Source organism: Anarrhichthys ocellatus, unplaced genomic scaffold (assembly GCF_004355925.1).
Source record: "Anarrhichthys ocellatus isolate YVR2014 unplaced genomic scaffold, GSC_Weel_1.0 scaffold29, whole genome shotgun sequence".
NCBI lineage: Eukaryota > Metazoa > Chordata > Actinopteri > Perciformes > Anarhichadidae > Anarrhichthys > Anarrhichthys ocellatus.
The window spans coordinates 3,885,184-3,907,938 of NW_022280059.1; the positions used below are offsets into that span (position 1 = coordinate 3,885,184).

General features: G+C 41.9%; 3 protein-coding genes across 5 annotated transcripts; 2 read left to right on the plus strand and 1 right to left on the minus strand.

Annotated features, from left to right (window-relative positions):
- Positions 1 to 6,469: 6,469 nt before the first annotated feature.
- On the minus strand, positions 6,470 to 11,282 carry rwdd2b (RWD domain containing 2B). The gene is made up of 4 exons (XM_031863655.1): positions 10,864 to 11,282; positions 10,708 to 10,775; positions 8,945 to 9,313; positions 6,470 to 8,844 (listed from the first exon to the last, which is right to left on the minus strand). The coding sequence occupies exons 1-4, from the start codon at positions 11,074 to 11,076 to the stop codon at positions 8,592 to 8,594; spliced, it is 903 nt and encodes a 300-aa protein (XP_031719515.1). The 5' UTR covers positions 11,077 to 11,282; the 3' UTR covers positions 6,470 to 8,591.
- On the plus strand, positions 11,251 to 16,874 carry usp16 (ubiquitin specific peptidase 16). Of its 2 annotated transcripts, XM_031863653.1 has the most exons (18): positions 11,252 to 11,539; positions 11,706 to 11,766; positions 11,911 to 12,107; positions 12,194 to 12,297; positions 12,392 to 12,504; positions 12,593 to 12,816; positions 12,905 to 13,000; positions 13,103 to 13,233; positions 13,347 to 13,434; positions 13,949 to 14,030; positions 14,165 to 14,256; positions 14,346 to 14,399; positions 14,486 to 14,653; positions 14,785 to 15,472; positions 15,614 to 15,708; positions 15,879 to 15,959; positions 16,074 to 16,221; positions 16,313 to 16,870. In XM_031863653.1, exons 2-18 carry the CDS (start codon positions 11,712 to 11,714, stop codon positions 16,432 to 16,434), a joined length of 2,538 nt encoding a protein of 845 aa, XP_031719513.1. In that variant the 5' UTR covers positions 11,252 to 11,539; positions 11,706 to 11,711; the 3' UTR covers positions 16,435 to 16,870. The 2 variants fall into 2 exon arrangements, with proteins under 2 accessions (XP_031719512.1, XP_031719513.1); XM_031863652.1 differs by having other exon boundaries at positions 11,251 to 11,539; positions 12,905 to 13,233; positions 16,313 to 16,874.
- A 64-nt stretch (positions 16,875 to 16,938) lies between these two features.
- Positions 16,939 to 22,324, plus strand: LOC116392318 (transcription regulator protein BACH1-like). Of its 2 annotated transcripts, none has more exons than XR_004213325.1 (5): positions 16,939 to 17,039; positions 18,022 to 18,255; positions 18,658 to 19,824; positions 19,914 to 20,335; positions 20,788 to 20,859. XR_004213325.1 is itself a non-coding variant. In XM_031863654.1 (5 exons), exons 2-5 carry the CDS (start codon positions 18,040 to 18,042, stop codon positions 21,166 to 21,168), a joined length of 1,971 nt encoding a protein of 656 aa, XP_031719514.1. In that variant the 5' UTR covers positions 16,939 to 17,039; positions 18,022 to 18,039; the 3' UTR covers positions 21,169 to 22,324. The 2 variants fall into 2 exon arrangements, 1 of the variants encoding a protein (XP_031719514.1); XM_031863654.1 differs by having other exon boundaries at positions 19,914 to 20,120; positions 20,788 to 22,324.
- The last annotated feature ends 431 nt before the right edge of the window (positions 22,325 to 22,755 follow it).

Consider the following 22,755-nt stretch of genomic DNA (forward strand, 5'->3'; position numbering starts at 1 on the left):
GCATGTTTTATGGCATTATAGAGTATCTTACAAAAAGAAAATGAAAAAATGGTGCACTCATTGGCTTCTTTTGGAGGGTATATTTTATTATCAAAATGATCAAGTGCATATGCCACCACATGTATTATATCACAGTACCACTAATGCTCCAGAATAACTTGTGGAGGAGTAGAGTACAACTGTGCTATGTCTAAGAAAGACAAGTTATGATTAATAATTACCCAGGAGTCTGGACAGTTTGAACTGTATATTTTCTTGCATTTGCAACCAGCTCAAAGAACAAATGTTGTTCACGTATGAACAATGTGGGAAGAAACCAACGTGGTGGACAATAAAGGTTTCTAAGACTAAGTTTTGGAAATTCCAATTCAAAAACACTCTCTTCAGTGTTTGCAGCTTCAAGTAATGCAAAACAATACCATTTATATTAGCTTGGCTCTGTGAAAGAGTGCCGGCTATAGAGGCATAATGAAATCCCTGTATTGAAATACCTCACCATGGCGTTCAAAAACTAATTCAATTACATGCATCACCAGTTCAATAGACCTACAGAATTGGGTTATTGTCTGAAATGATGAAAAAAAAAAAGAAAAATACCAGTAAATCATGTGTGAATGAAGTTTAATGTAAAAATGATTTTCATAAAGAGTTGCCAAAATGGGCTTTGAGAACAAGGGGTAGAATTTCTGCTGTCATTTGCCAAATGATTTAGTCTTCATCAACTAGGTCCTATTTACTTTGCATCTTCAAAGATATTCCTCTGGGTGGGAGATAATATGATGCTAACGCCTTCCCCTATTTAGCAATAAGCAGTATAGAAAAATGATCAAATACACAGGATTGTTGTTTTAAGCGGATATAAGGACATTATTAAGAAGTATTAATTAATGTACAACATTTGTCAGCAATTCTAACTTCTCCTGTGAAGACATATTGTTACCACTTTATTCAACTATATTGTCATTCATTATCCGTTTATTCAGCAGCCTCCACTTATGAGTGTGCACAAGAGGAGTTATAGTTTTTGATAAATACTGTACATTGATAAACACGTATATCCGCCGACTAATACATAATAGTGTGTTATAAACCATTTATCTGATAAACTGCTTATATAAAATAGAGTAGTAAGTAACAGAAAAGGTTCACAGCACAGTGGAAACTGCTTTTAAAGGGGACTTTCATGCTTATTTTCTGGTTCAAACATACTAGAAAATGTTAACTTTAATGTTCAAAAAACACATTCTTATCCTCATACAGTCTGTGTGAATATTTCTGTATTTTTGATCGATATCTAATTGCATCAAACATGGGGTGTGAATGCATCTGTGGAAAGTCAATATAGATGATGAGTTTCATGATGAAAACCAGGAGATTCCAGAAATGTTGGCTGTGGGTAAAAGTCTCAGTTGATTGATTCAGAAGCTGATGTGTGTTTTTTTCCTCACTCCTTTCATGATCCAGCTTCTGAATGTCACCCCAGTAATTCAACAAGAGATAAAAGTATGCAATGTCCTCACCAACAGCCTTAGCCATTTACATTTTAATGTAAAAATATTAATATGTCACAGGACAATGAAACGCCTTGACGCAGGATAGTGGAAGGAAATGAGCACCACCAACGCCCCAACCTTTACCACCTTTACCACCTTGTCCCTGCGGTTATGTGGTAATGATGTTAGAGTGGCAGAGACCCCTGATCAGAGGAAACACAAAAGCACCCCAGAGATTTTGAGATACTCCGAGCAGAACCTTTATCTGCTGAGCCATCTCATTGAGATGTAGCCCAAGCTCATTGTGTCCAGGTAGGCAGGACGATCATCATTAGCAAGTGGCCTTCTGTAAAGTATCAAGCGCAGTCCGTGAGTTGAAGGACAGTGACATGTCCCATTGATTTAATTCTGCACTCCAGAAATGAAAAGAAATTATGACTCAGGTTATAGTGCTGACTCTCAGTTTTTAGAGTGTTATGTATATACATAACACTCTAAAAACTGAGAGTCAGTGTGTCTGTATTATGCATTGTATTTGATATACAGTGTAGAGCTCTTAGCCCTTTCAAGGTTTCACCCTAGTGAAGGTGTTAAGCCACCCATCTATCCTAAAACATCTTGTAACATGACGAGCCTGAACAATACGACCTAGTCACATTTGTTGTGTGAAATAGTGTTTCTGCTCTCTTTCCCTAAAAGGTAATGTTTCATTTCATAAATGTGTCAAACTCACTATCCTACCTCCTCTGGACTGCACTATTTGTCCATCAGTAAGTAACTACGGATAAAGAATGCAGAAGCTGCAGGTCAGTTACAATAACAAAGAGGAAAATAAATAGCTGCTAAGGAGTGGTCTATACTTGACCTGTCAATGTGTATTGACTAGAAGCAGTGCTAATGATTTGCACCTAGCTGCAGAACAGGTACTAAAAAAGCTCCATTGTCTAGATCAGTATTGCAGACAATAAAGTTAAAACTACCAGAAACAACATTATGGATACATCTGGCAGGTAGATATCAGCAATGAGCCTCTGATGAAGGGAGCAGCTGGCTTTGACTAATGTTGTCATTTTCCACTTGGCCGTTCTTAAATCATACCTCGAGGCACAAATTAATCATGACTTTAGTTAGAATGGGAGTCATTTTTGGCAATGTCAATATCATATGGTGGAACCTCACAAGTGCTGCTCATCAGTTCACTTAACCAAGGAATGAAGGACAATCAAAATGTGCAACAGTAGGCAAAAGAGCACTACACGATTTTGGGACAAACAAACATTACTCAAGAGACATTTCCTTTGAATTAGTACATTGGCACTTTTAAGTAAATCTTTAGGATGTGTCATCTGATGGTCTGTATGTCTATTGTAGTTATGGCAGACAGAAATGAAGGAGAAAATCAATGAAGCATCATAAAAGTTATCTGTGCATGGAATGAACCAAATTAACGGTGTGGAGTAAAAACCAGTCTGTCTTTATTGAAAGAGCCTTCACGATGGATTTCTAACAAAAGTTGACAATTCATTCTCCGTCGGTCCTTCCTCTATCAAAGCTATTATAAAAATATGTGAATCATTACTTTGAATCCTGGCAGGTAGTATTTAAATGTAGAGAACAGGTATTCTTCGTGATTAATGTCAGCTCATTTGATAACATATCGACTGATGTCCAGCTTATCCAAACTCTACACAGATAAGACTAGAGATGATCAGCAATACTACAGCAGAAAAAAAAGCTTTAATTCAGTAATGCAAAGCTATACAAATATTCATCAAATAATTTGATTAAGATATAGATATAGTTGGACTCACCTCCACACACAGCGCTGGCTCTGGAACCAAGCTCCTGGAGAGGGGTTGGACTTTGTCCTTTTCCGGAGTTGCCCAGGGTGAGAGGCACCGGGCAGGAGTGGGGATACTCACGAGCCCCCGGCTGAGCGCTGCTGTGTTGGAGTTCTCCCCGGAGAACGAGAGGGTCGCCTCCATGCGCCTACAGGTTGCGGGGAGCAAGGCTCTGACTGTGGTTTGTGCTTATGCACCAAACAGCAGTTCAGAGTATCCGGCCTTCTTGGAGTCGGTGGGAGGGGTCCTGGAAAGGGCGCCGCCTACCGACTCCATAGTTCTCCTGGGGGACTTCAACGCTCACGTGGGCAATGACGGAGAAACCTGGCGGGGGGTGATTGGGAGGAACGGCTTGCCCGATCTGAACCCGAATGGTGTTTTGTTATTGGACTTCTGTGCGTGCCATTGTCTGGCCATAACGAACACCATGTTCGAACATAAGGTGGCTCATAAGTGTACCTGGTACCAGAACACCTTAGGCCGGAGATCAATGATCGACTTTGTAATCGTATCATTTGATTTGCGGCCGTATGTCTTGGACACTCGGGTGAAGAGAGGAGCAGAGCTGTCAACTGATCACCACCTGGTGGTGAGTTGGATCAGATGGCAGGGGAACCGGTTGGAAAGACCCGGCAAGCCCAAATGTGTAGTGAGGGTGAACTGAGAACGTCTGGCAGAGGACCCTGTCCGGGAGGTCTTTAACTCCCACCTCCGGAAGAACTTCTCACACATCCCGAGGGAGGTTGGGGACATGGAATCCGAATGGACCATGTTCAAAGCCTCTATTGTGGATGCGGCCGCTAGGAGCTGTGGCCGGAAGGTCATCGGTGCCTGTCGTGGCGGCAACCCGAGAACCCGGTGGTGGACACCGGAGGTGAGGGAAGCCGTCAAGCTGAAGAAGGAGACCTTCAAGGCCTGGTTGGCCCAGGGGTCTCCCGAAGCAGCTGACAGGTACCGGCAGGCCAGAAGGGCTGCAGCTGCGGTGGTCGCGAATGCTAAAACTCGGGCATGGGAGGAGTTCGGGGAGGCCATGGAGAAGGACTTTCGGTTGGCCTCAAGCAGGTTCTGGCAAACCATCCGACGACTCAGGAAGGGAAAGCAGGGCTTAACCCAGGCTGTTCTCAGCAGGGGGGGGGGGACTGCTGACCCGGACAGGGGACATCGTCGGGCGGTGGAAAGAGCACTTTGAGGAACTCCTAAACCCGACCAACCTGTCCTCTGCAGAGGAGGCAGCGCCTGAAGATCTAGGGGGAGGCTCACCCATATCCCTGGCAGAGGCCGCCGCGGTAGTCAAAAAGCTCCTCGGTGGCAAGGCGCCGGGGGTGGATGAGATCCGCCCTGAGATGCTGAAAGCGCTGGACATAGTTGGGCTGTCCTGGCTGACACGCCTCTTCAATGTCGCATGGGGGTCGGGATCAGTGCCCATGGACTGGCAGACCGGGGTGGTGGTTCCCATTTTCAAAAAGGGGGACCGGAGAGTGTGCTCGAATTACCGGGGTATCACACAACTCAGCCTCCCGGGGAATGCTGGAAAGGAGGCTCCGACCGTTTGTCGAACCTCAGATTCAAGAGGAGCAATGTAGGAGCTGTGTCCGCATTCTCGGCAATAAGTCAGACACGTTCCCGGTGGGTGTTGGCCTCCACCAGGGCTGCCCTTTGTCTCCGGTCCTGTTCGCGACTTTCATGGACAGGATATCTAGGCGCAGCCTGGGGGTGGAGAACGTCAGGTTCGGGGGTCTCGGGATCGCCTCTGCTGTTTGCAGATGATGTGGTCCTGTTAGCCTCCTCGGATCATGACCTCCAGCATTCACTGGGGCGGTTTGCAGCCGAGTGTGAAGCGGCGGGGATGAGAGTTAGCACCTCCAAATCTGAGGCCATGGTGCTCTGCCGGAAACCGGTGGATTGCTCCCTCCAGGTGGGGACAGCGTGCCTACCTCAAGCGAAGGAGTTCAAGTATCTCGGGGTCTTGTTCACGAGTGAGGGTAAGATGGAGCGGGAGATCGATAGACAGATCGGTGCAGCTGCAGCAGTAAAGCAGGCGCTGCACCGGACCGTCTTGGTGAAGAGGGAGCTGAGCCGGAAGGCAAAGCTCTCAATTTACCACTCGGTCTACGTTCCTACCCTGACCTATGGTCACGAACTCTGGGTCGTGACCGAAAGGACAAGGTTGCGGCTACAAGCGGCCGAAATGAGCTTCCTCCGTAGGGTGGCTGGGCTCAGCCTTAGAGATAGGGTAAGGAGCTCGGTCATCAGGAGCGAGCTTGGAGTCGAGCCGCTACTCCTTCGCGTCGAAAGGAGTCAGCTGAGGTGGTTCGGGCATCTAATTAAGATGCCTCCCACTGGAGGTTTTCCAGGCACGTCCAACTGGGAAGAGACCCCGGGGAAGACCCAGAACACGCTGGAGGGATTACATCTCCCAGCTGGCCTGGGAACGCCTCGGGATCCCCCAGAATGAGCTGGAACATGTTGCCGGTGAGAGGGAAGTCTGGGTCAGCCTGCTTGGCCTGTTGCCACCGCGACCCGACCCCGGATAAGCGGAGGAAAATGGATGGATGGATGGATGATTTGATTAATTTATGTGTCGAGGTGATGCTTCATAAACCTTGTGTACTTGTGTTTGATATATCTTTGTTAAGTATTTTGATATTCAACAACATTTTTGCATGCTATGATTTGTTCATGATTCATGATTCATTATTGTATATCCTGCTGCTCCCAGGCCAGTATAACTGTTTCTCTGAAACCACTTAGATTCTTTTTAAACAAGCGGTAAAAGTTGTAGATAGGAAATCAACGCCATTGTGACGCATTGTCTAAATACACCCTCTTAAGTTTTCTCATTCTTTCTCAGAAGTTTGATTGATATTTAAGATAATTTACAATGCTTCTTCTCTGCCATTGGAGAGCTTTTTGTTTTAGCTCAGCTCTGAGCTAACGAGTAGAGGCTCTCGATCTGCTCAAAACTCAAACTTAAAGGCAAAGCGTGTAGAATTTAGGGGGATCTATTAGCAGAAGTGGAATATAATATTCATAACTATGTTTTCTTAAGTGTATAATAACCTGAAACTAAGAATTGTTGTGTTTTCGTGAACTTAGAATGAGCCCTTCATACTTACGTAGGGAGCGGGTCCCTCTTTACAGAATCCGCGTGATGCATGTTGCACCACTGTGTTTCTACAGTAGCCCAGAGTGTACAAGTCAAACACAGGCTCTAAAGAGGGCCTTTTAGGTTTTTTTAACTTGTGCGCCGAGTTTTTCATATGTCCCCTTAAAACTTGCACAAACTATCATTATTTTTTCCCATGGCGCAAAGAAAATTGGATATAGAGCAATCTGTCATTTCGACATTATTTTGACCATGATTCAGATTTTTAATTGTAATGCATTGCAATTTAATAGTTGTACTGAATGAATGTGCTGGTATTTATACATTGATCCGTGTTGATGTTTGTATAATTGTTAGTGCGATAGAGACTATGTAATGCTCTTGCATGTAAATGAATGTATTTAGTAATATACACTGCAGCTATAATAAAGGCATCAACTGACTGATTCAGCCTAGAGACCTTACTCTAGAAATGCTTACTAAGAAAGGGCTTTTAGAACCAGAAACGCAAGATGAGGGGGCGGAAGAGGTTGCTCATCCGGATTTAGACTAACAAATCCTGGGGGAAAACCGGAACGTGGATGCACCTGAGAGTTGAGCTCTCCTCGATAAACCAACATTTCTGAAGAAGCAAGTTAGAGGTCTGACTGAAGTATCCACTCTCTGAGGGCACAGCGAAAACACGTAGTACCAGGAATAGCAGAACAGGAGACTACAAGCTGACCAGCATCCCCCAGAACAAAGGAGACATGGAACTCAAATCAAATGAGCACCCCACGTCGTGGCCATCTCTGCGTCAGGTATCTGTTCATCAGTTACCAATTGTATGATAAATACTTTAAAAAGCTCAATCAGTGTTATAACAGATGCACAAATGAGATGATGAAGAGGAGTGTGGGCTATTTTAGAATGTCCTTGTTAGTGTCTTGTTGTTGTGAAAGTCCACAGATATAACCCACTTGCCATTTTACATCATAAAAGTAGCATTTTAATTTGCATTGATATTCATAAAAGTTAAACTTTTTTTTTAAAATCATTACATTCATATTTGATTCAAAAGAGCCTTGCAATTATTTTAACCAAATCATGATTGTACTGCTTAAGTTGAGGTAAATACTGTTTTGTTTTTTTTAAATCCAGGTTATGAATTGTACTAGAAACATCTAGGCTCAGGTTTTCCAACTTTGGTTACATAACGCTGCCATCTGTTGGGCATTGTAGCCTAAGCAAGTTTGCAAGTAAATGCAATGCAATACCTGCAACTAATGAATACTACTACTAGCTTTGTACAATGTGCTGATTTTCATTTGTTTCATCAGTTCATTTTTAACAAAGTGTGAACTCCCAAATGCTCAGCTAGGGTTCAAACTCCTTTGAGGAGATAATCTTTAGTATTTCTACATCATTCAAATATGCAGTATATAATGTAATAATGCACATACAAATCTATGACTGCTTTTTGAAATTTTCATCTCAATGGGCTGAAAATGATATTCATCTTCAATAACCACGTTTTTTGATTACCAAAGTGTACTCCACAATTAGGCACAATTTATCTCAGAACAAATCATTCAAAGGAAATTGGAGAAAGTCTTTCCACGGTTATGTTATCTATAATTCACAGGAGGAAAATCAACAGATTTCAAAAACAGGTATCTACCATATTGTTGACTATGTTGTCCAATTATTACTGTGGTATCAGACCTGAAAATCCTATAATAGCCTGGTAGTAATACAACCTGGTGCCATTTGAGAAAATAAACACCTAGGGCAAGGTGTGATCCTTGAAGGGGTATTAAAATTGCAAATATAACCGAGTTCCTCGAGAAACCTCTCGATAAACATCTTTTTAATGCCTCAGTTTGAAAACCATATTAGCTAAAAATAAGTTTTAGTTTCTCAAAATTGCAGAAATGTTCTTTCTGCCTTTTATCCCAATGAAGTCCCAGGTGTACCGACTGAGCAACATCTATGAAAAGCTTATTCAGTTATGTCAGTGACATGTGACCACAAGCTTACAATTTATTTATGTGCTTGTATGTGAAAAAAAAAACTAAAACAGTAATTAAGGAATCAATTTTTAAGTTAACAGTTAAGTGACTTCAATGACAAGGCACCAGTATGTATACCTATTCTCCGTGGATCTAAACACTACCTCCCTTCAATGCCAAAATACATCTGAAAGACGTCACAACAGCCTTTCTCGTTTAAGAACTGGTAGAGCTGCCCAAGGTCCATGTGATTACCTCTGTTCCCATGGGGGTCAAACATTGCCTCTTCAAAGCCAGTGAATTTGCGCAGGAAGTCTATACTTTCAACAGCCCTGCTGTCCTCGCCTTTACGATCAAGGGGAATATCCTCTCTATGTCGAATCATGATCTTCTTCCATGTCAGGACCTTCACTCTGTGAAATGGGAAAAAGGTTTGGAAAAATAATAAACCTGGGCCCTCAGCAGGCTTCTGGCTGTGACATCAACTGCTAAAAATAACAACACGTAAGATACCTGGACCAGAACTCCTCGCAGGTAGAATGAGAACCTTCCACGCAGACAATACCAGGCTTCCCAGGCATGCTAAATCCGGACAGGCCCAGCTCCTTGGACCACTCCAAGATGTTCTTCCTTTTCGTCTTGTTGTAGATGTGGTGGCTGTAAATCCACAGTCGGCTGAACACTTCCTGTGGCCGTGGAGAGGAAGACTCTTTCTTAGAAGCCGTTGATGCTGGTAAGCTCTTATTAATGACGAGATGCAGGTTGTCTTTCACCCAGTCTACAGCGGAGAGCATACATACTTCTCCCTGGCAGTTTTCCATGAGGTATGCATTAAGATCTGTGTGGAGCTTTGTCTGCTGGGCCCTGCTGAGACCGGCACACCTAATGCACGAATAAAACATTCTGTAAGAAGGATTCAGAGAACATTCAAGGGCATTTGGAGTTAGAAGTTTCCATCCTAGAGAACTTTGAATAAAAATCTTGAAGAAGCTAAGATTTGCACTACAACATAGCTCAAATAACTACAACAGATATTTAAGAGGTTGATAGGCTTACTAATCAATATACATAAATGACTACTCCCAATACAATATTCTCTGAAAGCAACTTACAAGATGTGTTTTTTTTCTTTAATGTTGTTGCAGTAGTGTGCATTGTGATATACAGTACATATACATAACCTCTTCTCTACTAGATCTTTAGGCAACATTTTAAGTTTATTCATCTTGATTATGAAAATTAGATTTATGATTGGTGTCAGATACTGGCCATCTAATAAGAAAGTGCACATGAGGATAAACAGAGACTTATCTTCCCACACAAGCAGTGATTTCCACTACTCATCAACAGAGATTGATATGCGTCATCCCACCCCTTTGATACAATAGCTTTCATACTTGTTTTGTAAAAGAAAAAAAAAGACAAATTAATGTTACTGCTCAACAAATTCATGAAGTATACAGTCCACATCTACTGCATGTTATCTATATTTAATCTTGCAGATTCCTTAACTTCCAACAAAGCCATAACAGTAGAAAATAACCTCTTGCTTTCTTAAAGTCACATTAACCTTTTCCTCTGTGTCATTAGTCTGTTGTTCGTCTATGTAAATTAAGTTAATGTTCACATGAGGCCACAATAATTATATAATTATCGTTGGCTTCTTTTTGCGTCTCTTTGCAGTTCAGGCTTTGCAACTTATGGAATGAAAGTTTTTTTCCAACAGAATGTTAAAGTTGAATTGTGTGTGCTTGAGTTATTAGTCTTATATATATATGTTATATAGTCTTCTTGATATAGACGTTTTATAAAATGGTTCAATTCTTTTTTTTGGAAAAGCCTGCGCATTCAACACAGATCTCTAAAGTGTCTACTGACCTTCCTAACATTACATGACCATGTTAGGTTGCTGTTTTTCTAGAAACAATTGTGTGCTAATTGTATAATTATGCTTATAACCATCCAGACACATTAGCTATGAAAGTTATTTGTCCGCATGTGAAGAGTCTGTCACCTTCTCCACACATCAACTACTGCTACTGCAGTATTTTGCATTGTGATATACAGTGCATGCATAACATCTTCTCTACGAGATCTCTAGGCAACATTGCATTATATGAACATGTTATATTGCTGTTTTGCAAGATGTTTTCAAATGTACAAGTGTGCCCATTTTATAATTACGACAAACTAAGCAAATTAGTTGTATACGTTCTTGTTTTGCATGTGAAGAGTTCCTCACCTGCACCACACATCAAATGTGGATATTGACTTACCGGACTGTAATCTCTGGTAACACACTGGGATATTCAGATGGATAAGCACAGGATAGAACGACATCCGTCTGAGTGGAGCAACACAATAAGAAAATAATTGTTTTGGGACATATTTAAATCACAATGGCATACTATGACAGTCGGTTATTCAGTTACCCTCTCCATGCTTGCAGTGTCCAGCTTCTGTTTGATGAAAAACTGAGGTCTGGATGAAGGGGGGCTGTCTGTTGAAGCTGAGCCCTCCACATAGTCCCTGAGCTCAGCTAGAGCCAGCTGGTCTGTGATCTCCAGCTCCTCCCGGGTGGGAAACATGCTGGACAGCAGCTCTATCTCTGCAAGCTGAGACTCAGCCCACTCTAAGCAAGACATGCTGATAAAGGCGAACTAGCGCGTCGATCTTCACCATAAACAATCGCAGTTAAACGGCTTTCTGTCTCCACATTCAATTTGTGTCCCTCAAAGTATTGTCAAGCGTATAACATTAAAAGTTATATACATGAGGTTCTTAACACAGTACAGACACCTGGACAACTTCTGCAATCACATTGCTAGTACTGCACGCCGGTAATCGAGCGTTGTTTCCACTCGGACTGCTTCAAGCGACGCACACAGGAAACACACGTACCGAAACAGCGTTACCGTCACATTTCTGTTCCTCTGTTGTCTACATGTGTCAGCTGGGATTTTTTTTTTTGCCAAATCAGGGGAGTGTTTTTTTTCGCGAAATTGAAACTTTGTAGACACCTTTTCAGTTGTGTCCGGATGAGAGAATTGATCTTTGCAAAGTTAACGAAATTGTAAACTGTGAAGGTTTTAGGCTCCGTTTGTGACAGTAAGTTGACTGGACCCCAAGGATGGTCATTGACTTAAACGTTACATTCATTTATACTCAATTGGGTTAAGCAGCATTGTAATTCTATCTAGCTAACGTTTTTAGCCAAACCACATGTGACTGCTGTGTCTAATTTGCATTCATCTGTGATTGTGTTTAACGTTAGGTGAAAATGGGAAAGAAAAGGGGAAAGAGCTCCAGAGAGGACGATGACATTGACCTGGCAGGTAAAGAATGTATCATAAATTAGGCAAATATATAATACAAAATAATGTATCAAAGTGAATGTATCACCATCTTAATGTCATATGACGACCTGTAGAAGGCCTAGGGTGACTTTGCCACATTATGCGTGTTTTGTATCTTCATAGGTCCATCCTGCAGGCACATAAAAAAGGGAACAGAACAAACTCTTTCAAAGAAACTCTCAGGGAATTCTGATTGGACGAGATGCCAGGATTGTAAGCATGAAGAAAACAAAGAAAATAGCAGCACCACCGTGCTACAAGACTCTGAAGAGGAAAAGGAAACGATAGCCATATGGATGTGCTTGAAATGTGGCCATATAGTGAGTTTATTCAACCCATTTATCAATACGATTTTTAAAGTGCATGGAGTGACTTTTTGCTAAATAGCCAGATGCATTTCTACCAGGGATGTGGACGAAACTCTGAGGACCAGCATGCCATTAAACATTATGAGACTCCTCGGTCGGATCCACATTGCCTGGTAATCAGTTTGGACAACTGGAGTGTGTGGTGAGTATGTTGCTGTGGTGTGTTAATCGCAGAGGCATACGTTGTTTGAAATGAGACGTACTCGGTCTTAATTAATGTTTTTCCAAACTTGCAGGTGTTACATATGTGATGCTGAAGTCCAGTACTCCAGTACCGGACATTTGGCTCAGCTGGTGACCAGCCTAAAAAAGCAAACTTCTGCAGATCCCATCAACAGACCACAGAACAGTAAGTCCATCTAGTTTTTTTTTAAGTCACACTGTATTATTGGAATTACATGTCTCTATCACCATGTCCACCATGTTTGGTTATTTAGGAGTGAAGGAAGAAGACAGCTTTTTGGAAGTTGATCAGAAGACGGAGACTGTAAAGGCAGAGGAGAGCGAGGACAATGAAAAGAAGGGCCATCAAAAGAAAAACGCCAAGAAAGAGAGTGTTGGGATATCAAAAAAGTCTGGCACATCTGAAGACAATAGTGGTGTTTCAGTAAAGGGGCTGAGCAACCTTGGAAACACATGTTTCTTCAATGCAGTCATTCAGGTAAGATGGTGCTTTATAAGATGTCAGTCTTGAATTGAAATGAGAGAAGTTGTGAGTTATTGCTAATTGTTGTCATTGTGTTTTCCAGAATCTTTCTCAAACGCAGCTCTTAAGACAGACTCTCAACAAAGTGACAGAAGAGAATATTAGTCTTAACATTAAACCCGTTGCCTCCTCGGATCTGGTGTGTTGCCATTCTTTTTTTTTATGTTTGTTTTTAACTGTAAAGATGATGTTTAATTTACACTGTTTATTACTCAAAGACTTGTTTTTATTTTGTGTGCAGGCGCCTATTGTCATGCAGTTAGGCCAGCCTGGCTCCCTGACTTTGGCTATGTGTCAGCTACTCAACGAGATCCAGGAATCCAAGAAGGGTGTGGTAACACCGCGGGAGTTGTTCACACAAGTTTGTAAAAAGTGAGTGCAACTACAAATTGAGGTGGAGCTCAGCCTTAACATGTGCTTAGAATGTACTTCCTGGCATCACTGCATCTAGTGTTGTTCATTATTGTCTCATCTCATTTCTGCAGGGCTGCCAGGTTCAAAGGATTTCAGCAGCAAGATAGCCAGGAGCTGCTGCGCTACCTTCTGGATGGGATGCGAGCGGAGGAGATCAAAGTATGCTTTTAGTTTTAAATGAATCTCTCTATATCTCACATTGGGGAACGATTTACAATTGAAATGGACTCTGTAGCTGTCCAAGTGGCTATGTGTTACGTGGCTGTATAATGTATTGACAGCAGAACAGTACTGCAGTGAATAAACCAGCTGATATGTATTGCACTGTGCACTTATATTTCTTATTTCAGGCTTATTGTCGCCAAGTCATTCAGATTCTAAATGTAGTCGAGGACATGTTATGTGTGAGATGCAAAGACTCATTGCTAAATAGCACTTGTTCCCTCTCCTTTAATGACCTTAGGGATTTTGCTTTCCCAGAAAGGTTCTCCGATAGGTCGGTTCATTTTCACAGAGCGGAGGTTTTATAAGAATGCGATCAGTGTTAAGAGGCTGAAATGATGAGGATTCTGTGAACGTTTTGTACATCTTATGTCGACAAGAGTTCCTCTGTATGGTTTATCAAAAGGTTATTTTGATCACTTGCATTTAAAGATTGTCTTTGTATCTACAGAGAGTAGGCTCAGGGATCATGGAGGCATTGAAAGAATCTAGAAAAGGCACAGATGGAGAGCAGCTGAAAACACTAGTTAAAGGTAAGTAACCGGGCTATACATTAAACTTTAATCTTGTAGTCAAAGTAAGTTGAGCAAAAAAGATAGTAAAGTATACAATATTGGTACACCTAATATTTAAATGTGGCCGTCTAACAATTAAGTTCTGATTTCAGAGTACGAAAAAAATGGATTTCCAAAAAACATTGTCGACGAAGTTTTTGGCGGGAAAACGACCAGTACTATAATGTGTCAGCAGTGTGAAACGGTATGTACTGTGGAGGAAAATGTAGGATAACCTGTCAGTATTACTGTATGTCGATGTCACGCTAAATGGCCACTGCTTTGAATTCACAGGTGTCTGTAGTCACAGAGATGTTTTTGGACCTTTCCCTTCCGGTTTCTGATGAGGTAAAGATTGTTTTTCGTCGAGCAATTACTTGTTCATGTTTTATTTGTGTTGCATGCATGTACCCTCTTGTGACTGCATCTTTCAGGCATACAGAAAGAAGAACCAGAAAAAAGCAGTTCAGAGCACCAGTGAGTCGACCCAGGATGACAGAAACAGCCCTGCTTTGACAAACGGGAATGATGACACTCCCACCGGGTCTGGCAGCAAATACCAGCAGAAGAAAGCAAAGAAACAGGCAAAGAAGCAGGCAAAGGTACCTCACTGAACATATACAGATAAGGTTTCTTTCTTTTGCCTTAATTCATCATTTTGATGGATGCGTGTTGAATAAGTGTGCAGAACAAAGAAAATAGTTTGTATTGTTTCCTTTGTCTTGGCTTAAAGCATCAAAAGAGGCAGCAGAAGATTGAAGGCAGAGTCACTTTGGACAGTCTCTCCTCTCCGAGCCACACGGAGAGTGAACAGACCGATCCTACTGCAGATGCAAAGGACATGGAAAATGCTGACACTGCAACACATGAAGAAGCCTCGCTAAGTGAGGGGAACCCTGCACAAATCAGTGTGTCTGAACAGGACCAGAAGAACCTCGACCCAGTCCAGGATAAGAAGGACGAAGAGGAGGAGGATGAGGATTCAGTGATAGACTGCGACTCATTGGCTACGTCATCGGTCAGCAACCGTTTTACTGTCTTATCTGATGAGCAGCAGTCAAAGGACAGTATCTTAGACGATGACAGATCATCTGACATGGATCTGGAAAGAGAAGACACACAGCTGGTGAGTGAAATAGAGAAAGTAACCCTGGATGATGCCTTCATAGAAGAACCTGATGCTGCAGATACAACTATGGAGAGTGAAGATGAGCCACTGGAGGCTAAAGAGTACACTGTAGTAAGTCAGGACCCGGAGCTGGCCTTCCGCACACTGGCTACCAGAACAGCCCCTGAGAAACAGGAGTGTTCAGTCCAGTCGTGCCTTTTCCACTTCACAGAAGTGGAAACCCTCACACAGAACAACAGCCTGCTATGTGTTACCTGCACTAAACGGCAGCCAAACAAAGACAAAGCTGGAGGTATGTGAAATGTATCTGACTGATGTGGTTTTTTTGTGCATCACAAATAATTCATGTTTTGCTGCTTTGTTTTCTCAAAACAACTCACTTTTACATTTTGGAATCTATGAAGTTCATCTTCTTTATTTGTGCTTTGATTAGGATCCAAGAAGAATGTCTACACTGATGCCTTGAAGCAAATGCTGATCTCTTCTCCCCCACCAGTGCTTACCCTTCATTTAAAAAGGTTTCAACAGGTAAGACCTTTGATCCTGTCAGTCAAGCTGTTGTTATTCACCCAACTGTGAACCAACTATTTAAAGAAAATAACACCTTGTTTAGTTTCGATCTTTTTTTGTATTTTCAAATGCAGTGAAACACTTCCTTTTTGTGGATTTTTAATGAGACTTTTGTTGTTTTCCTGTAGAATGGATACAGTATTTGCAAGGTGAACAGACACGTCCATTTCCCCCTGATACTGGATCTAGCTCCCTTTTGTGCGTTAAAGGTAAATATTGGGATTAACAGCTTTTATTAATTATCAATAAACTTATAGGCCTATTTGTAAATGTATCATTGTTTTATTGTAGTCTGGGCATTAACAAAAGTTCTTTCCAAACAGAACTTGACAGAGGGAAATACTCAAATATTGTACAGTTTGTACGGTATCGTAGAGCACAGCGGAACAATGAGGTCGGGTCATTACACGGCGTATGTGAAAGCGCGACCTGAGTGCCATAAACCCCCATCCAACGAACTTACAGCTGAAGGCAGGTGTACTCTGGCATGACAATAAATGTAATAATAACTTGATCCTAATGTTTTATGCAGCCCTCCACTAACTCATCACTTCTCCTTTAGGACATGTAGAGCCACCCAGAGGATCCTGGTTCCATATCAGCGACTCGTGTGTTCAACCTGTGAGCGAGAGTAAAGTCCAGAGTTGCCAAGCCTACCTCCTCTTCTACGAAAGAATCCTCTAATCGAACGGTGCTTCACTACTCAGGAAATCCAACAAACCAACGTGCTGCTTCTGCTCCACAGTATAAGGGATCAGTTAACCGACCAGATTTCTCTGTGACTCAAACTGGGCTGTGATTAAATTATGTTGATTATACAGAAGGAACATTTGATGTAAAGTTTACATTTTCATCACAGGGATTTTACACAGTGTTTCAAGTAATAAACAGGACCAGTTGTATGTTTCTCACACTCACTGAATATTGCAAGGTGTGCAATGAAAGTCAGAATGGACATTGAACAGATTGTGGTGTTGGATTTGTTGGCATTACAAAAATCAATTTCAGGAGGCAAATGAAATGTTGGGGGAACATCATTTGTAAAACATATTTATGTCTATTTTTATCAATGTCATGTAATGAAATCATAATGAAATGCTTCAAAATTGGATTTTTATCCCCGTCTCGGCTGGCTTTTTTGGTTCTTGCACTGAGCATGCGCAGTAAGTGCTGACAGTTTTTCCTGGATCCAGATTGTCACATGACGAGAGGAAAGTCTGGTTCCGGATGTCCAGAAACATCTCTACTCAAAACTCACCAATGGCAGTGTTATCTAGCTGACATAACAGGTCAGTAAACATGTGGCCTTTTAGAAATGATTAAAAATGAATGTTACGGAATATTTTAAATTGTAGTCAACAACAGGAAAGTGTTATCGCTCGGTACAGTAGTCATCGCTAACCTAGCTTAGCGTAAAGCCATTCCGTTTAGATATCATTGTCGACCATTACATTTACATCTAAATGTAAGTGTTGTCAGTCGTTAGTAACATAGTGGTCTTGTCGTAAATGTGGATATTATTGGTTGCGACTCGCCTCCAGGCCCAGTTGTGTAACTTGGCTAAACATGAGTCAGCATTAAAACTTGCTGCCCAAGTTAAAATGAAATCTGCCCTGGCTGCTGTAGTTAACGTTGACTCGGCATCTAACTGTCAGCTCACGAGTAGCTGTCTAGCTAATTATTTATCCCAGTCAGTACAATGTTAACATAAGTTATTGTATTTAGCGCCACCGTCATTGAGTCAGATTGGAGCATGTCATTGCTTTGAATGAGCAGGTACAGTGTCCTGCATCAGGGTAGAACATGTGCCTGTCCTGTTTCTGCTGCCCATAATATTTATTATGTAACCTGTTCTTGTGGCAAAGTGGTAATAGACAGTAACAAAAAGTAATGTTACATTGCAGCCATTTTACATAATTGTATATGTTATTTCAGTAATGCCATTAAGAAGTAGATGAGATTTCTTGAAATGCTAACCCTCACCATGAAAATGTGGTTGGTGGTTGTTTATGATGTAACATCACATCCCTTGCTTAGGACTGAATCCACCTAGGCTGCAAATAACGGTTGTTTCAGTATTGGTTTATCTATGGATTATTAAATCAATTTATCCAATCAAACAACAAAATTGTTGCAGGTTAGTTTTTTGTCAACACACTAATTGAACATTGACTAATCACTGCAACTAGAACCTATAGTGTAGTCAATTTTTACAAATGGCGTGTGATCGTGATGCTTTTTTGACTTCACCCTGCTCCCTCTGTCACACAGGCTGAGCCTTTTTGAACCATGGTGTTCACCTTTGAGTCTGCAGTGCACAGCGACCATGTTCTCCAGCGTCTGGATGATCAGAGGCAGCAGGATGTTCTGTGTGATGTGACGGTGGTGGTAGAAAACAGGAGTTTCCGGGCCCACTGCTCTGTCTTGGCTTCCTGCAGTGACTACTTCCACAGCAAGGTTGCCAATGTCACAAGACAGAATCCCATCATCACCTTGCCCGAGGAGGTCGGTGTCCTGCTGTTCATCTGAATGATATGTGGAAAAATGTCAATAATGCACTTTTGGGCATCCTGAAAGAAGAGAGCTCATCAATGAAATTCTGCCAAGTTCATTCTGTGAATGGCTAAAATGTTACAACACGTGGACTAGAAAGCTTTTCTGCGAGATGATGCTGTTTTGAGCTTTGTCGATTTTTGTACTGTAGTATAGGCTACTTAATAAGTTATACATTTCAGGGCATGTATGAAACAACGCTAATGATCTGCATTTCCTATGTTCCTTTATTAGCTGGTCACCTATATAGTGTGTTGAAATTATAGTATTTTATTGTACAGTAGTTTGTTATATCTACGTTATGGTGTATGTTTTACGGTACCTCAACAATTTGCTGATTCTGTTTCCCTACAGGTGACCATTGTGGGGTTTGAACCTTTGCTTCAATTTGCCTACACATCAAAGCTCCTCTTCACCAAAGAAAACATTCGTGCCATTCACAGCAGTGCTGAGTTTTTAAGATTTCGTGATTTGGAGTCCGCATGCTTTGATTTTCTCATCCCAAAGTTTTCTGACGGCAAAAGAACGTCACAAGAGGTCAGGCGTAGAGCCTGTTGTCTGAGCCGAGATCCCAGTGCCAGTTTTAGCCCGAGCGCAGAAAGCAGCCAACCAAAATCATTGGAGTCACACAGCTCAGTGCCTTCAAGAGGGGATGAACAAACAGATTTCCCATCACAGTGTCCTGAGAGTGCACAGGGTCAGACGAACAGTGGGGAAGAGCACTTTTGTTTGGAGAATTGTGGGCCACAAATGCCCCCCTTATCTTTGGAGTTAACAGCCAATGGTGTGTGCCCCATGTTGTCTTTGCCATGCCCAGACTCTGCCAAAGCAGATCATTCCTCTCAGTTCTGCGAGACAGAATGTTTAGAGATAGGAGATGTGTGTAATCAAAGTGAGTTGAGTTTGGCAGATTGTGGCTTACCCTGTGAGCTGTCAACCCCCGGGGATATGAATCTGCCAGAACTCATTGAGCCAGCAGGCAGAGAAGTTAAGCAGCCTGTGGAGACGCTTGGTGCTGAAACCGACTGCAACCCTGGTTCATGTCCACTCAACACATCAGGGGCGGATGATTGCCATGAGTTATTAGAGCAGAGTGAGGCTGGCCTTGAACAGAAAATGGAAGGTGATCTTCCAGACCATACACTATCTGCTCTAAGTCACGAAGAGGGAAATGGGGGGAGGAGCAGCGTGGAGAGGGAGGTAGCTGAACATCTGGCAAAGGGATTTTGGTCCGACCTATGTCCATCTCAGGCTCAACCACTCCCGTTGGAACCAATGGACCAACACAATCTGGCAAAAGCATCAGACTTCCATTGGCTTAAGCAGCTGGACCTGAGCTCCAGTGTAGGAGACTGTCCCTTCCTCAGGGACTTTGGGACAGGTGACGACCCGGCTCCATGCACCGACAGCCTGTCCCAGTCAGAGAAGAGCCCCTACATGTCCTCCTCGCTCAACTCTGGGGACGACTCAGAGCTGGACACAGATGGAGATACTGAAGCCAACAACAAAAGAGCAGCAGAGGTCATTTTGATACACAGCTGATATTTGTTTTTTGACAGTTTAAGATATCAAGTAGAATACATCTAACTCTTAAACACTGCACTCTACAGATTCAGCTCCCATTCCCTGTGGAGCAGATCTCAGCCCTGAGCCGGAGTGCCTTCCAGCAGCTTCTGAGACACCATCACTTGAATCAAGATCAGCTTGAATTTGTCCATGATGTTCGTCGACGGAGCAAAAACCGCGTGGCTGCCCAGCGCTGCCGAAAGAGGAAACTAGACAGCATATACCAGCTAGAATGTGAAATCAAAAGATTAGTAAGTTGCCTTTAATACGTCTTGTTTTTCTGTTGACAAACATAATATGATTGAATTTTCTGTCCTTGTAACCATTATTGGCCTCTATTTATGACCAGTATGAACTGCAGCAACTTTGATGGAAGTACTTTTGTCTTCCGAAAAAAGTTTCTGGCACAGCCTCCACCCCTCCTTTCACCTCTTATTCATTTGCCACAACAAAAAAAACAATAGAGGTCAGTATGCTAAGTAATTGGAGCACAAATCCAAGAGAATGTATCGACTGAAAAAGTAATGCAAAATATCTGTATGGTAGACTTTGCTGCACAGCTAAATGGCAGGGTTATATGAGCAGATCAGACCAAAAGGTGCACTTACCAATCAAAAGCACAAGAGAAAAACAATTTATTACAGCAAGCATCTTGTCCCCTCCTTCATAGATATTTCCTGGGTGTAAATCCTGTATCACCTGTGGAAAGTTGAATGGTAGATTTAGGTTTACAGATTAAACAGACTGGATCAGACCAAAAGAGAAAGAAGCATGAACAAAGAAACGGAGAAAAAATAATTACGATCCTGTCCTAAATATTTGCATCGCTCCATTGAGTGAGCCTTTCATTTCACAGTTATGCATGTTATGATAAGGAGTCAAGGAAGTGAATGTACTTAACTGTTATTCTCTCTACAGAAAAATCAGAAAGAGCGACTGCTGCACGAGCGAACCGATCTGGAGCACAACCTGGAGGAGACGCGACAGAGTCTGTGCGGGTTATGTAAGAGCGTTAGCTTCGAAGCTGGCTCTGATCAGGACCACTTGCAGCTTCTCGCCAAGGTCTCCTCACCAGACTCCCCCGTCTACTCCCCTCACATTTTGGGTAAAGATGAGTCCCAGATCACTATCAAAATAGTAAGTTCTTCAGAGTGTGACCCAAGCGAGCCACCTGCAGACTCTGTTCAAACGGCTGCATCAGAGGCTGGCACACAGACAGAGGAGGCAGTTTCTCCACAGAGCTGCCCAGTCTCTGCGTCTCTGCTCAATGTCTGTCTCGACATGAACAACAGCTTATAATTGGACTCAATTTCCATCGTCATTTCTAATCTTGCAGAACCACAGAGCAGGGGGTGGACTTTATATACTACAATCTCCTTTCGGGATTGATATGCTTGTCTGTGTATTTCACTGAATGATTTTCGGTCTGATGTTGGTATCTTAAAGTGGCATAGAGAAATGTCACATTTCCTTTGCTGTATTCCTAATATGCATTACACTGTAGTAAACACAGAATCTAGTGTTCATCTTTTTTAAAGTGCACACATTCCCAAATGTTTCCATTTCTAAAATAGGATGTTCTTAAAACAAAGAAACTCATAACCCGACTGTTTTGATGGCTGAAATAATTCTCACTACATACCGACCTCACACACATACACACATTTATGAAGATATGATATTTGTTTAATTTTGAGCTCATTAATTATATTCATAATTAATGTATTCTTAACACTTCATGTATTTTGTACATGAAGTGTTAAGTGCTGTTTCTTTGATCAAATATGCGCAGTACTAACATAACCTTTTTTCGACAGTTGAGGAATTGTTACAGCTAACATAAATTGTCGGCAGCATTATTTAATGCCGGTACATAGTTTGGATGAACAACTGTCAGCTTCTCGTGATGTTTGAGGAATAATGAAAGTGTTACAGGGGAACATATAGGAAATTATGATATTTGATGCAAAACGTGCCTTATGCGCTGGTATTGTATGAATACAGAAAGATAAAGGCAATCTCTTTATGTTCTTGTCTCAAGCACTTTTGCACATTAACCCAGAGCCCACATTGATGGCATTCTCTTACATTAATGTCTGTCTTCATGTTGAATATTTTTTATTCATGCTTTCATGGATTACAGATTTGAATAAACAACATTTTGTAACATTCAGTGTTTTGTTTTGTTTTTTCCAACAAAAAGAATATTCCCCCTCTGTTGATGCACAGTACCACAGTTTGGCCAATAGATGGAAGTATAACGTAATATACCTCATCAGCTATACTGACCCTTAATTTACTGACTAGAGCACGATAACAATATTAATTGTTCCTTCTGTGATGTACCTGCAAGAGGAGATAAAACTAACCTGAAACCGCATGTACTGTCGCTGATGTCAGACTGTTCAGTCATCAACGGGGGACATGACATAATCAACGTAACAAAACTGTTACTAGAAAGTTGGGCCGGAGCTCTAAATGAGGAACAGGAAGCTGACTCACAAAATGACTGTGGCCTAAAAGTTACATGAGATTGAGGTTTTATGAACGTGGATTAGGAAAAGACACCATGTACAGCCACCTGATATCAAAAGGATCTTGGGTAATACTACTGCTTGTATCTTGCAGTTTGAAATGAACAGTTGTCTGTAGAGTTATTTGATCTACAGACACTACAGAGAATCATTAGGAAGACTGTAGATATGACTAGATTAGAGTGGAAATTAAAGGCAGACTCAGATGAGGCTGATGAAATGATCTATGCAATGAAAGTGTGAAGGGATCTAGAGACTCTGCAGACAGGAAATTGGATAAAGTTAAGTGTGTATGACAGCCATCCCTGTAACCAAGCAGTGCAAACTGAGTTAAAAGGCTCAGTATGTAGAT